The 12,604-nt window shown below is 40.1% G+C and overlaps 1 protein-coding gene across 5 annotated transcripts in view; it reads left to right on the forward strand.

Annotated features, from left to right (window-relative positions):
- Positions 1–6,033: 6,033 nt before the first annotated feature.
- The window catches only part of LOC107728401 (discs large homolog 1-like protein), a 126,480-nt gene continuing 119,909 nt past the window's right edge, over positions 6,034–12,604 (forward strand). For all 5 annotated transcript variants that reach the window (XR_001638469.1, XM_016538543.1, XM_016538545.1 and 2 more), the window contains exons 1-2: positions 6,034–6,701; positions 7,432–7,563. Coding sequence is in view for 4 of the 5 variants with exons in the window: in XM_016538543.1 (XP_016394029.1) it covers positions 6,683–6,701; positions 7,432–7,563 (151 nt within the window). In the remaining variant the exon portion in view is untranslated. The remainder of the gene's footprint in view (positions 6,702–7,431; positions 7,564–12,604) is intronic.

Here is a 12,604-nt window from a genome sequence, read left to right on the forward strand (position 1 = left end):
GTCCGTGGTGTCCCGGCGCCGGAGTGTATGCACACTGGGAAGATCGCGTCCTGGGTGCACCGGGCCTGTGCAGAGAAACACACGGAGTAGAGGTGGTGGGAGAATTAGCAAGTGCTCTGTTAGGCCTGCTTGGATGTTGATAAGACTTCTTGTCTTGTGTATTAATACTACTGTGGGAGATTACATTAACAGACTTATTTTATGATATAAGGTGGGATTTGTAGGGTGCCATCTGGCCATTCACAAACACTCTAAGCCCCTTCCCCTATCATCATGACATGACCAAGGGGCTGGAATAGATTACAAGAAAATCTCCCTTTACATACTGAATCAAACTACTACCAAACCATTTGCAAGCAAAATATAGTATGGTATGACTCTTTTCTTATTAATAGAGTACAGACAACAGAAGTTAAAGGTGACCCATTATGCAAAAATCACTTTTATAAGGTGTTTGTTGTGTGGCCGCAGTGTATGAAAACAACCAGCCTATAATGGTAAAAATCCACCCACTAATTTTTTTATAATCCTCATAAAAAGTCTCTCCAAACAAGTGGTTCTAGATTTCTCCCTACGTTGATGTCATCTTAGGTAAAAAGTCCATTGGAGTCTCCACAGACCTCTGAGAACATGGTGGTTAAATTTCATTTTCGAAGGAAATGTCCTGGAAGAAAAAATGTCCTATATGTTTGTGCTATCATTTTACACTGGACTGCCTCACAAATGAGGGTCAGTTCAGTGCTGAAGTTGTGCAAAGGTTGTGTCACGGTATGGCAAGGGAGCACCGTGGAAAAACAGGGTCAGGGTCCAAATGCAGGAGAAACTAGATTTAATAAACAGAAAGGCAGACAAAACTAAACAAAAACAGATCAGAACGGATCTACAAAACAGGATCAGGAATGGGATACAATCTCAGCAACAAACGTGCTTGCATCAACCAACTACGATAAATACAATTACAATTAATTCAGCCAGGCAGAGTGGTGAGTGAGAGGAGAATATATAGTCTTTGACAATGGGGAACAGCTGAGGGTGTAATGAGGGACAGGTGAGTGGAGTCTGGGGAATGGAGTCCGCGAGGAAGGGAGATGGGAGAGGGAGAAACACAGGGCCCAGACCCCTGACAGGACCCCTCCTCTAAGGAATGGCTTCCAGACGTTCCCGAGCGCCTAGCCAGGGGGACGGCAGAACGGGGGCGGAGTAGGGGGAGCTCGAAGGGAACATCAGCAGGCTCCGCCGCTTCGGGAAGGCCTGAAACGAGCTCCTCCGCCTCGGAGAGAGTACTAGCGGGCTCCGCTGCTTCGGGAAGGCCTGAAACGAGCTCTGCCGCCTCGGAGGGAACATCAGCAGGCTCTGCTGCTTCAGGAAGGCCTGAAGTGAGCTCCGCCGCCTTTACTACTACTTTAGTTAACATGAACTAAGCATGAACAATACTAGACAGCATTTATTAATCTTAGGTAATGTTAATTTCAACATTTACTAATGCATTATTAAAATCAAAAGTTGTGCTTGTTAACATTAGTTCAGGCCTTTCCGAAGCGGCGGAGCCCGTTGATGTTCCCTCCGAGGCGGTGGAGAGAGGGATGGGGAGGCCAGGTCCGTGTGCTGGAGGGGGACCTGGGGACTGAGGCAGAGCCGGCGGGATAGGGACCCAGGGCAGAACCAGCGGCCACCACAGCGGTGTGTGTGGAGCTGCCATCTTGGAACGGGCAATGGCGGGCTCCGCCGCTGCGGGAACCCCCGAGGCGAGCACTGCCGCTTTGGGAAGATCAGAGGTGAGCTCCGCCACCTTGGAGGAAGTGCGAGCGAACACCGCCGCCTCGGAGGGAACATCAGCGGGCTCCGCCACCTCGGAGGGAATATCAGCGGGCTCTGCCGCTTCGGAGGGAATATCAGCGGGCTCTGCCGCTTCGGGAAGGTCTGAGGCGAGCTCCGCCACCTCAGAGCGAATATCAGCGGTCTCCGCCGCTTTGGAAAGGCCTGAGGCGAGCTCCGCCACCTCAGAGGAAATATCAGCGGGCTCCGCTACTTTGGGAAGGCCTGAAACGAGCTCCGCCACCTCGGAGGGAACATCAGCGGGCTCCGCTACTTTGGGAAGGCCTAAAACGAGCTCTGCCGCCTTGGAGGGAACATCAGCGGGCTCCGCTACTTTGGGAAGGCCTGAAACGAGCTCCACCGCCTTTACTACTACTTTAGTTAACATGAACTAAGCATGAACAATACTAGACAGCATTTATTAATCTTAGTTAATGTTAATTTCAACATTAACTAATGCATTATTAAAATCAAAAGTTGTGCTTGTTAACATTAGTTAATGCAATGTGAATTAACATGAACTAACAATGAACGACTGTTTTCATTAACTAACATTAAAAAAGATGAATAAATATTGTAATAAATGTATTGATCATTGTTTGTTCATGTTAGTTGATACATTAACTAACATTAATTAATAGAACCTTATTGTAAAGTGTTATCAGTTATTTAATTAAATAAGAATGTGTTCAAAGATTGTTGGCCAGCCCTTTGAGATGTTTAATAAATTAACTTAACATCTTAATTAAGTCTGGCAAACAGTATTATTACCAATCATATCCTGCATAACACAGAGTGAATATACATTGTTACTGTCAAATCTGAGATACTGTGATGTAAGAAAAATGTCTGACAATAAAGTGTTTATCTATCTAAACAATCAAAATCTCTTATTTTATGCAGAAGTTAAACAATATATAAATGTATGCATACAATTTTATTAATATTTAGAACATGTTGACATATCTGCTTACATTTGCGTTGTTTTATGTATGTTTTGTTTTATGTGCTTTTATTTGTTTTATATGGGTTTTATATCCACCCTGATGCCATCGGATAAACTAAATTTGAACTGAATTAAGCTGAATGATGGCACTATTGTTTTCTATAGGGCTGCTTTACAGCTGAATCACATCTTGCTACATCATCACTGGGATTGAACTAAACTGAATCAACATTGAACTCACTCGAGCTGAATAACAACACTGCTGCCTTTTAGAACTGCTGATTGATTTACTTGAAACTCTTACTAATCTAAACTGACTTGAGCTAAATAATGGAACTACTGTCTTTTAGAGCTGCCAAATCTTAACTGACTCCATAGCTGAGTTTCCATAATCGATTCTGTTACTTCCTGTTTATCTCTGTGAAGCATGGAGATGTTGGTGTGTCTCTGGCCATAGGCAGGGTGTTACGCTTGCTGAATTCAGGGACAAAAGGCGAGAGGATCCAAATGCAGATGAGTTTTACTGAAGTAATTAAAAGGAACCAGGATGACAGAAACCATGAACAGGGAAACAAACATGCAACAGCTAGTAAACAGACACAAGACTAGACCAAGAACCAGGGCAAACACAGGGGTTTAAATACTCAGGGTAACAAGGCAACAAGGGGGTGGAGCTAATGAATTGTCATGGGAACTAATGATGGTAACTAACAAGGCAGGTAGGTAAACAGGGACACAGAACACTGGAGGAGCACAGAAACACATTACAAAACAAGAGTCCTAAACACAAGACAGGGAAACACAGGCATGGATCGTGACACAGTGAAACACACTGGATGGATGCCAAGTCCATCACAGTGAGTTTTAAATATCATACATTCAAGTCCTGGCTGGAGTTTGCATGTTCTCCCCGTGTTGGCATGGGTTTCCTCCAGAAGCTCTGGATTTCTCCCACAATCCAAAGACAGGAAGGATAGGTGAACTGGAAGCAATACATTTCCAGAGAGTGTGAATGTGTGTCCATCCATTGAGGCTGTTTCCCTGCCTAGGTGCTGAGAAACAAGAATAGGCTCAACCATCCCTGCGACCCTACATAGGACAAGCATGTTTGGAAAAATTATGGATGTATTTTCTTAAAATTTCTTACATGTTTTATTTATACCTTCATGGTCCTGGCAGGACTTTTATAGTCTCAGCCTCAGACATCACGCCCACGGACTGTTGGCTGCATATGGCACACAAAATTGGAAACACTTCAGGAGTTTCAAATTCGTCATCGGATTGGTTGAAATATACAGGATTTCCGGGAGACCTGTGTGCCGAGTTCTTTAACATTCCGCCTAGAAACAAAGATGCCGTGACGCCAAACCCCGTCATGGAAGAAGAAAGCAGTCATATGTTTACAACTGTGACAATGAGCACTTATGAGGATCAACAAAACACTGGATTTTTCAAAAGTATGTGAAATATTTAAAGTTTGCGGCATAGAATCTTTAAAATAAGTCCAAGGGTTTTACACACTGGTCTGTTATTGTGGGGACATCACGACATAATCATCATTGGAAACATCAAGTATTGACATTATGACTGACATTTCTCAGAGTAACTTTGATGTACTAAGATGCAGCACAAATGAAAGACAAGCTGTTACTCTGGATCGATCATGTCCTGGCATCTGACAGCCCACTGAAATTATGCCAGAGTATTATCTGTTTACAGGCTGGGATTTGTTTAATAGGCCATCATCACATTAAGAGAATAAAATCAAATTACATGCCATGCTGCTGTACAATTATCATAATACCAAAAAGATTGATTATAACAAAATGTGCAATACTGGTAATAATGACTTCAATGCAGCAACTGCAACAGCATCACATTATCATTATTGGTGACAAAGCAAAAACAACTAAACAAAACAGTAACAAATGTTTACATAGATGCAGCACTAACTGCCCAGAGAAAATCCTACACCAATTTAGTTTTATTTCCCTTGTTGTTGACAAAATTTCATGTCACTACGCTCACCAACACTGCTGCCCAAATCCTGATTTATGCCAAGATTAATTGAGCAATTTGTCCAGAGATGACAGCAAAAACAGCTGCTATAATCACTGTTCAGTATGAGAGAGCCAGACGGGATGGACATGTGCTGGGAAGCGCCAATGTCATATTGCTTACAGATCCACATTCTGTCACAGAGAATATGCCCAGTCTCAAATGGTAATACATGTTGATTACATTGACACACTTCATTAATATTAAACTAAAACAACACATTTTAAACAAATGAAAGTATGAAAACTTCCACAAAAATGCCAGACTCCCAAAAATTCGTACACAATGCATGCACGTCTGTCACCAAAACAGATATGCTGCTAAAGGCAAAATCTAAATAAATACTCAAAGCAAATCCTAAATTCATAAGATACGATGCAAACCTGACTGCTCTTGACTGCAAGGAGGAGGTAACCTCTTCAAGATCAGAGAGGATCATTCATAAAACATGACCATCTTAAAATAAGATCCTCTGGGCCACTGCTTTGGTTGTTTGTTGTTATATATTAGATTTGATAAATTTGAACCATCAAGCGCTGATTCATTGAGTGTTTGTGGTGTCAGACAACCTTAATTGTGTGTTCTGGGATTGAAAAACATTAATAAATGAAGAGTACAAGAGGATGTTTTTGTTTTAACCTAGTTTAGGTTATTTCACGGTTGAATTTTTTTTATGCATGCAGCATTTTGCAACAAATGCACATAAAATGTACAGTATTTTATGACACTTTTTCTATTTCATGTTTTTTCTATTTTATGACACTATTTATATATATATATTTTGCAATAGCAACACCAAAATAATTCTACCCTATAGGGTTGACCATTAAACCCCTGGATTAAAACAGAGAACTTTGTGCAGCCCCATCTCAAGATCAGGTTCTGTGTGGATTTACATAATGCCCCCTCAGTTGAGTTTACACGTGAACAGCTACTACAACTTCTTGGCAGTGGATTGGTAAATCAAGGCCGGTGTAGTCATACTCGTGAATGTTTCATTTGGATTGAAAACACAGCCTAGGCATAGCAATGTTCAATCATAATGTGTCCCGCATGAATTTAAGAGCCTATATCCTCATATGGACCCTTGTTTATACCACTTGCCTGCTTGAGTCAGTGAGTCTCCTTTAAGATATTGTCAAGTCTCACCTTCCCAACCCCGAGTTGAAAGGTAGCTCAGTCCCATGATTGGGCGGTCAAGGGTAGGGTCTATAATCACGTGACATCCAACCCTGGGACGCCATTTTGGAGGAAAGTTTGGAATTTCTGACAAATAAGAAGAAAAAAAGGAGGAGATAACGAAATAAGTTTGACGTTTAGCAAAACAATCCTCATTCTATCGAAGGCCAAGAAGAATGTAGCAAACTGCAGACGTGAGGATTTGAATCGCTTGTGTTCACACTGAGCCCTTGCAAGCGCACGGCAGGGAGCGGGAGGTGTATATTTGCAATTTGGGGAGTTTTTGGAAGCCCTGCAACTGGCGGCGACATATGTTCAGTTTTTCCCCTGCAGACGCGGAGCAGATTGGCGGTGGAGTCGTAGCGTCTATGTGTCTTTTGAATGGAAGCGCATGGCTGTCAGTGGAGTAAAGCTCAATTCTGTGGTGTCGCGCGACTGTCAGGTCGAAGAAGTGCAGCTCTCGCTCTGCGCTAAATCCAAGCGGCTCATTTTCATACCAGCCTGAACCGTCCCCATGTTTACCGGAAAAACATTTGAGTTTCATGCCAGCTGCGTCTGACTGACTCCTCAAAGACACCCTGGACGGACTCGTGTTGGGAGAGGAGCGTTTTATTATCGCGTGTATTGTCAAATTCCATCGCGAGCTCTGCTGGATTTGTTATCGTGCAAGAGCCCAAGCGAAACATGCCAGTAAGGAAAAAAGGTGAGATAAACATGAGAAAACTCTCATTACAAATCGGATATACTTATTAAGTCGGATATACTTTTACACAGTCTGACATTGTAGTTGGTAACTCACTGCTTCGCGGCTTAACTTAAAGGGGTCATATGATGCTGCTAAAAAGAACATTATTTGGTGTATTTGGTGTAATGAAATGTGTTTATGCGGTTTAAAGTAAAAAAACCACATTATTTTCCACATACTGTACATTATTGTTTCTCCTCTATGCCCCGCCTTTTTGAAACGCGTCGATTTTTACAAAACTAATCGGTCTGAAAAGCGAGGTGTGCTCTGATTGGCCAGCTATCCAATGCGTTGTGATTGGCCGAATACCTCAAACGTGAGACGGAAATGTTACGCCCCTCACATACTGTTGATGCCGTGGAGAAAGGAAAAAATGAAATCGCATCATATGACCCCTTTAACATTCCCGACTGTAAAATATTAAGATATTGTCGAGTTTTATCTCCAAGGTAACTGAATATAAACTCTACAATTGTTTGTAAATAAGGACTGTCATATGTTTTGCCCAGTCACCACCACATAGGTTTTAAAACGTACGGTAAAGTCATTTAACTTTGTGTCTTACTTGGGCTTTATTCACTCATGACGGCAAACTTACAGACGAGTTTTAGATATTTCGCGTTATACTGTCTGCTGTAGTATCGTGTAATTAAGTAATTCATGAAAACTTTCTGTCTGCCCTGTATAGATGCACAGAGGGCTCTGTTACTGCTGGAGGAATACCGGTCAAAACTCAGTAACACTGAAGAGAGACAGCTGAGAAACTCCATTCAGAGAGTCATTGACATCTTCCAGAGTAACCTCTTCCAGGCGCTTATAGGTACTACAATGTGTCCTTCATTCAGCACTGCCCTAGTAATAATGAAAGTACTGTGTCATGGTGTGGAGCTACTAGCCTATTTATCACCATGGGTTGCATGAAATAAATCTATATATTGAAAGTACTGTGTCATGCTGTATGAGCTACTATTTATCACCATGGGTTGCATTAAATCTATCTATCTATCTATCTATCTTTTTTACGTATAAGGAGACACAAGACAGGTGACTAAACTTTGTTGTGAGCACTGTAGGAAATAATCAGTATCTGTTTTTCATTCATGGGGTGTTCATATTCAGCCTGTGGAGGTTGTGACATTTTCCCTCCAAAAGTTTGGTGGGTCATTGCACGGAGGTGTTGAGTAGTAAAAGCCAATCAGGGGTATGTGTTACTCAAGCTATATACTGGCATTTAATTACCATTGCCTCCGTTTTCAGAGGGTTGAGAACTTACTGACATGTAGGTGACTATGATACGAAAGCATTTAACTTTGTTTCTTGACCTTAACTGCTTTCCTGTCTATTCATATATTGTCTAAAGGGTACCTATAGCACTGTGCTGTGAATGGTAAATTTGAACTTTAAAAAAATATGAACACTGCTTCAAAGTATTAACTATAAACTATTATCTAAAATATTATTTCAGAATGTTCTTGTATAAAGATATCTTATCTGCATTGTTTTATCTTGTAGTTTGTTTGAGGAGCCGCAGTACAGTATTTCTTAGTTGTCTTAGGCCAGCCATTGCAAACTAGGCAAGGAAGGCAACCACTAGGAATGCTGAACAGCCTGTTTGAGTTTCTCAGGGGTTTGACTGGCCGTGTGCCAGTGACTCCCTGTGTTTGACCCTCAAGGTGTGGAGGCTTCCTGTTATAATTTCATCCTCTGCTTCCTATTCTTTAGAAAAAAAAACATGGACGTTTTTGCTTGAGTGGCTGAAAGTAAAGAGTATCAGTTAATGCATTCTTAGTTACTTGTTTTAGATTTGTCTACTGAAATGGTCACATGTTTTAGGACAAAGGCTGGTAAGCTTCCTCTTTGTGAATGTATTTCTCTAATGTGTCTTGCTTCAGTTTTAAAAGCCAACTCGGTTTGTAAAAAGCAGAAAAACTTAGTAATAGATGGGGGAACATAACAGACATTTTAATTGCATATCACAAGACCACAAGCTGTAAATATTTGCTTCCATTGTCCAGGCCGAAGAGCTACACAGTAATGTTATTTGTGTGTCAGCACTGTTCTGTATCTCAGAAAACCATCTTACTCTAAGCTGCCATGATGAATCTTTGTGCTCAGCATTGCTAAGTTCATACACCATACATGTGTAATCACCTTCATGCATAGCGTCATTCATGTTTACACAATTGCATGCAGATATCCCTCTTCTCATATATGCTGCATGCACGTGTTCTTAAGAGTGCTGCTAATGAAAAATGTATTGGAGTGAGGGTTTCCAATTTGACTTTTCTTCAGATATGTATTCTAAAGGACAAACAAAATGTAATCTGTCTGTTGACATGATTACCCTAGTCCTAATCCGTAGGCTGATGATTTACGATGGTTTCTCTGAGAGAGCATCACTGCAGACTAGGGCTGCACGATAAATCGAAATGGAATCGTGATTCGACAGAAGCTGCGATTGTCATGCGTATCTTTCAGTGAAGCACGGTTCTGTGATCAGCAGTAAATCTCCATCCAAAGGCCAGAGGGCACTCTCGCGCTAAAACTCCAAATACGCCTTTGCAGAAGAAACCCAGAAAATGCCTATCGCTGCAGCTGAATAAACAGAAGATTCAACTGCTTTCATTGATTCAACATGACTAATAAACACACGACTACGGCAATATACGGTTTATCTGAGTTCTTATTATTATAATTTTCATTAAAATAAAGTATATTTATAATGCAATGCCTTTATCACTACTTAAATACTATGAAATATGTTGCGTGCCTTATTCTCTGTAAGAAGCCACATCATCTCACAGAAGGATTTATTTCAAACACTCGTTATGAAACGAGTTTGGAGTAAAAATTTGTTATTTCTTCGATTTCATAATCGCGATTTTTTTTTGCGTAACTTGTCAGTGAACTACGGCTACGTGTAGTAAATTCTGCTCCATCTGAAAGCACGTGATGATGATTTCCTGCTGATTACAGAACCGGCTTTTTTAACAAAATGCGCATGAAAATCGCATTCGATTAATCGTGCAGCCCTACTGCAGACTCAGTGCATGTATCTCAATGATTAGAGCCTTAAGATCCCTCCCTGGACACCAGAGAAGAAGAGTTAACCAGAGCAGGGCAGGTCTCCTCCTGCATGCAAAATGTGGGTCACAAGATCCTAGTTAATTGTTTTGAAAATGAGACTCAAAGTAGGGGTACGATTAAATGACATTATCTAAAGTAGATAATGGCCAGGTTTTATTCTCACACAGAAGAACCTTTTTTAAAAAGCTCTTAGTGCTTCATAAAGAGCTGGAATGGTGAATTTGATATCACAAAGGCAGGCCGATATCTTTTCCTAATCTTTATTCAGAGGTCCTGTCTGAAACAGAGTATGTAATGGATTAAAATCACTTCCTCAAGTAGATAGGAAGCATCTCCTAAAGCACATTGTAATCATTTTGGCGACCATCAAGCCAGCTAAAAAAAACAACAAAAAAAAAAACATCAACTGAGCTATATTATAGTTTTTAATTATTTCCTCATGTGCTGATTGTGGTGCTGTAAATGATTGTAATTTCCGAAGTTGATCATCACAATAATTTTATTAATTAACTACAGAAAGCATTAGCATTCCAAAGTCTCTAAATGAGCCATCAGATAATGAAGACGTGTCAGAGTTAAAGAGACCCGGCATGCTCTGTGAACTGAGGAAATTCTATCCTGTGGCTGCTGAGGTCTGTTAATCAGACATCAATACAGCACTCTGTTTAAGGGCTGCCTTACCACAGATCTCATTTCAGAGGGAGAAAAGTTAACCTGAGACTCAGAGAAACCTGGGAATCGGCTGATAGTTACGCCTCTGTTTTGACTGGCTCAACAGAGAGGGCTCATCTCTGTTGAATTATAAGTCGTCTCCGCTATGGAATATAGCAAATGAAGTTTAGGTCTTTTGATTTTTACATTGTTATGAATCCACTGTCATCATACGTTTTTTTTTTGTTTTATCTTCAGTCTTGTTAAACTTTAGTTGTGAAACATCACAAAGAGTTCAAGTGTCTGGGTCTCAAACATACGACATCTCTATCAGATTTATTTATCATGGTTCCTTTGATCATTGTGGACTTAATTATAAATAATTTAAAATTTTAGCATTCCAAAGTCTCTAAATGAGCCATCAGATAATGAAGACGTGTCAGAGTTAAAGAGACCCGGCATGCTCTGTGAACTGAGGAAATTCTATCCTGTGGCTGCTGAGGTCTGTTAATCAGACATCAATACAGCACTCTGTTTAAGGGCTGCCTTACCACAGATCTCATTTCAGAGGGAGAAAAGTGAACCTGAGACTCAGAGAAACCTGGGAATCGGCTGATAGTTACGCATCTGTTTTGACTGGCTCAACAGAGAGGGCTCATCTCTGTTGAATTATAAGTTGTCTCCGCTATGGAATATAGCAAATGAAGTTTAGGTCTTTTGATTTTTACATTGTTATGAATCCACTGTCATCATACGTTTTTTTTTTTGTTTGTTTTATCTTCAGTCTTGTTAAGCTTTAGTTGTGAAACATCACAAAGAGTTCAAGTGTCTGGGTCTCAAACATACGACATCTCTATCAGATTTATTTATCATGGTTCCATTGATCATTGTGGACTTAATTATAAATAATTTTAAATTACATTTACATTACATTTAGTCATTTAGCAGACGCTTTTATCCAAAGCGACTTACAAATGAGGACAAAGCAATCAAAATCAACAAGAGAGCAATGATTTGCAAGTGCTATAACAAGTCTCAGTTAGCTTAACGCAGTACACGTAGCAAGGTCCTTTTTTGCTTTTGTTAATCAGAAGTCAGAAAGTCAGAATTATAATTGTATAATAAATAAAAAGAAAACAAATAGATAAAATACAAAAAAGATTAGAGAAGCTAGTGTTTTTTTTTTTAAAAACAAGCAGTTAGTAAATGAATAGAGGGGCAAAAAAGGGGCAAGTTTTTTTTTTTAAAGAATAGAATTAGAATAGAGAGTGATAGAGTTAGAGGGTCAAAAAAAGATGGAAGAGATGTGCTTTTAGCCGATTCTTGAAGATGGCTAAGGACTCAGCTGCTCGGATTGAGTTATAGGTAAAGGCAAGCTATTTCAACGCTTTGGGGCCACCACTGAAAATGCCTGGTCACCACTCAGTTTTAATCTTGTCATAGGGACGTCTAGAATCATCTGGTTTGATGACCTTAGATTCCTTTGAGGTTTGTGTAAATGTAAAAAATCAATTAAATAAGAGGGAGCCAGATTGTGTAAGACTTTATATACTAAGATAAGTAATTTAAAATCGATCCTGCATTGAATTGGAAGCCAATGTAAAGTAGCTAAGATGGGTGCTATATGCTGGTGCTTACGAACACTCATCAGTTATCTAGCAGTAGCATTTTGCACTAATTGTAAGCGAGTTAACAGCGATTGGCTCACACCCACATACAAAGAATTACAGTAGTCCAGTCTTACAGAAATAAAGGCATGAATAAGCTTTTCAAAATTGCTAGGTGACAGAAACGGTTTTACCTTAGCTAGTAATCTCAATTGAAAGAAACAAGACTTAAAGGCACAATATGTACGATTTGTTTATTAAAATATCCAAAAACCACTAGAACAGTGTAAAAACTTCAGTGATTGCTTTTTTTCTTCAAATAACAAGTCAAGATAGAAGGGGTGCAACATATCACAAAACCCACGGCTCGGATCATATAGCATTACCGTAACAGATCGGATCATTTTGCAAATATGGTTCTTTATAAAATATGGTTCTTTATCATTTAAATAACAGAATACTTCTTTGATACCACAGCAAAAACTAGTAGCATATAGGGATGTAACGATTCACTCA

Source organism: Sinocyclocheilus rhinocerous, unplaced genomic scaffold (assembly GCF_001515625.1).
Source record: "Sinocyclocheilus rhinocerous isolate Xijiao unplaced genomic scaffold, SAMN03320098_v1.1 scaffold2382, whole genome shotgun sequence".
Lineage (NCBI taxonomy): Eukaryota > Metazoa > Chordata > Actinopteri > Cypriniformes > Cyprinidae > Sinocyclocheilus > Sinocyclocheilus rhinocerous.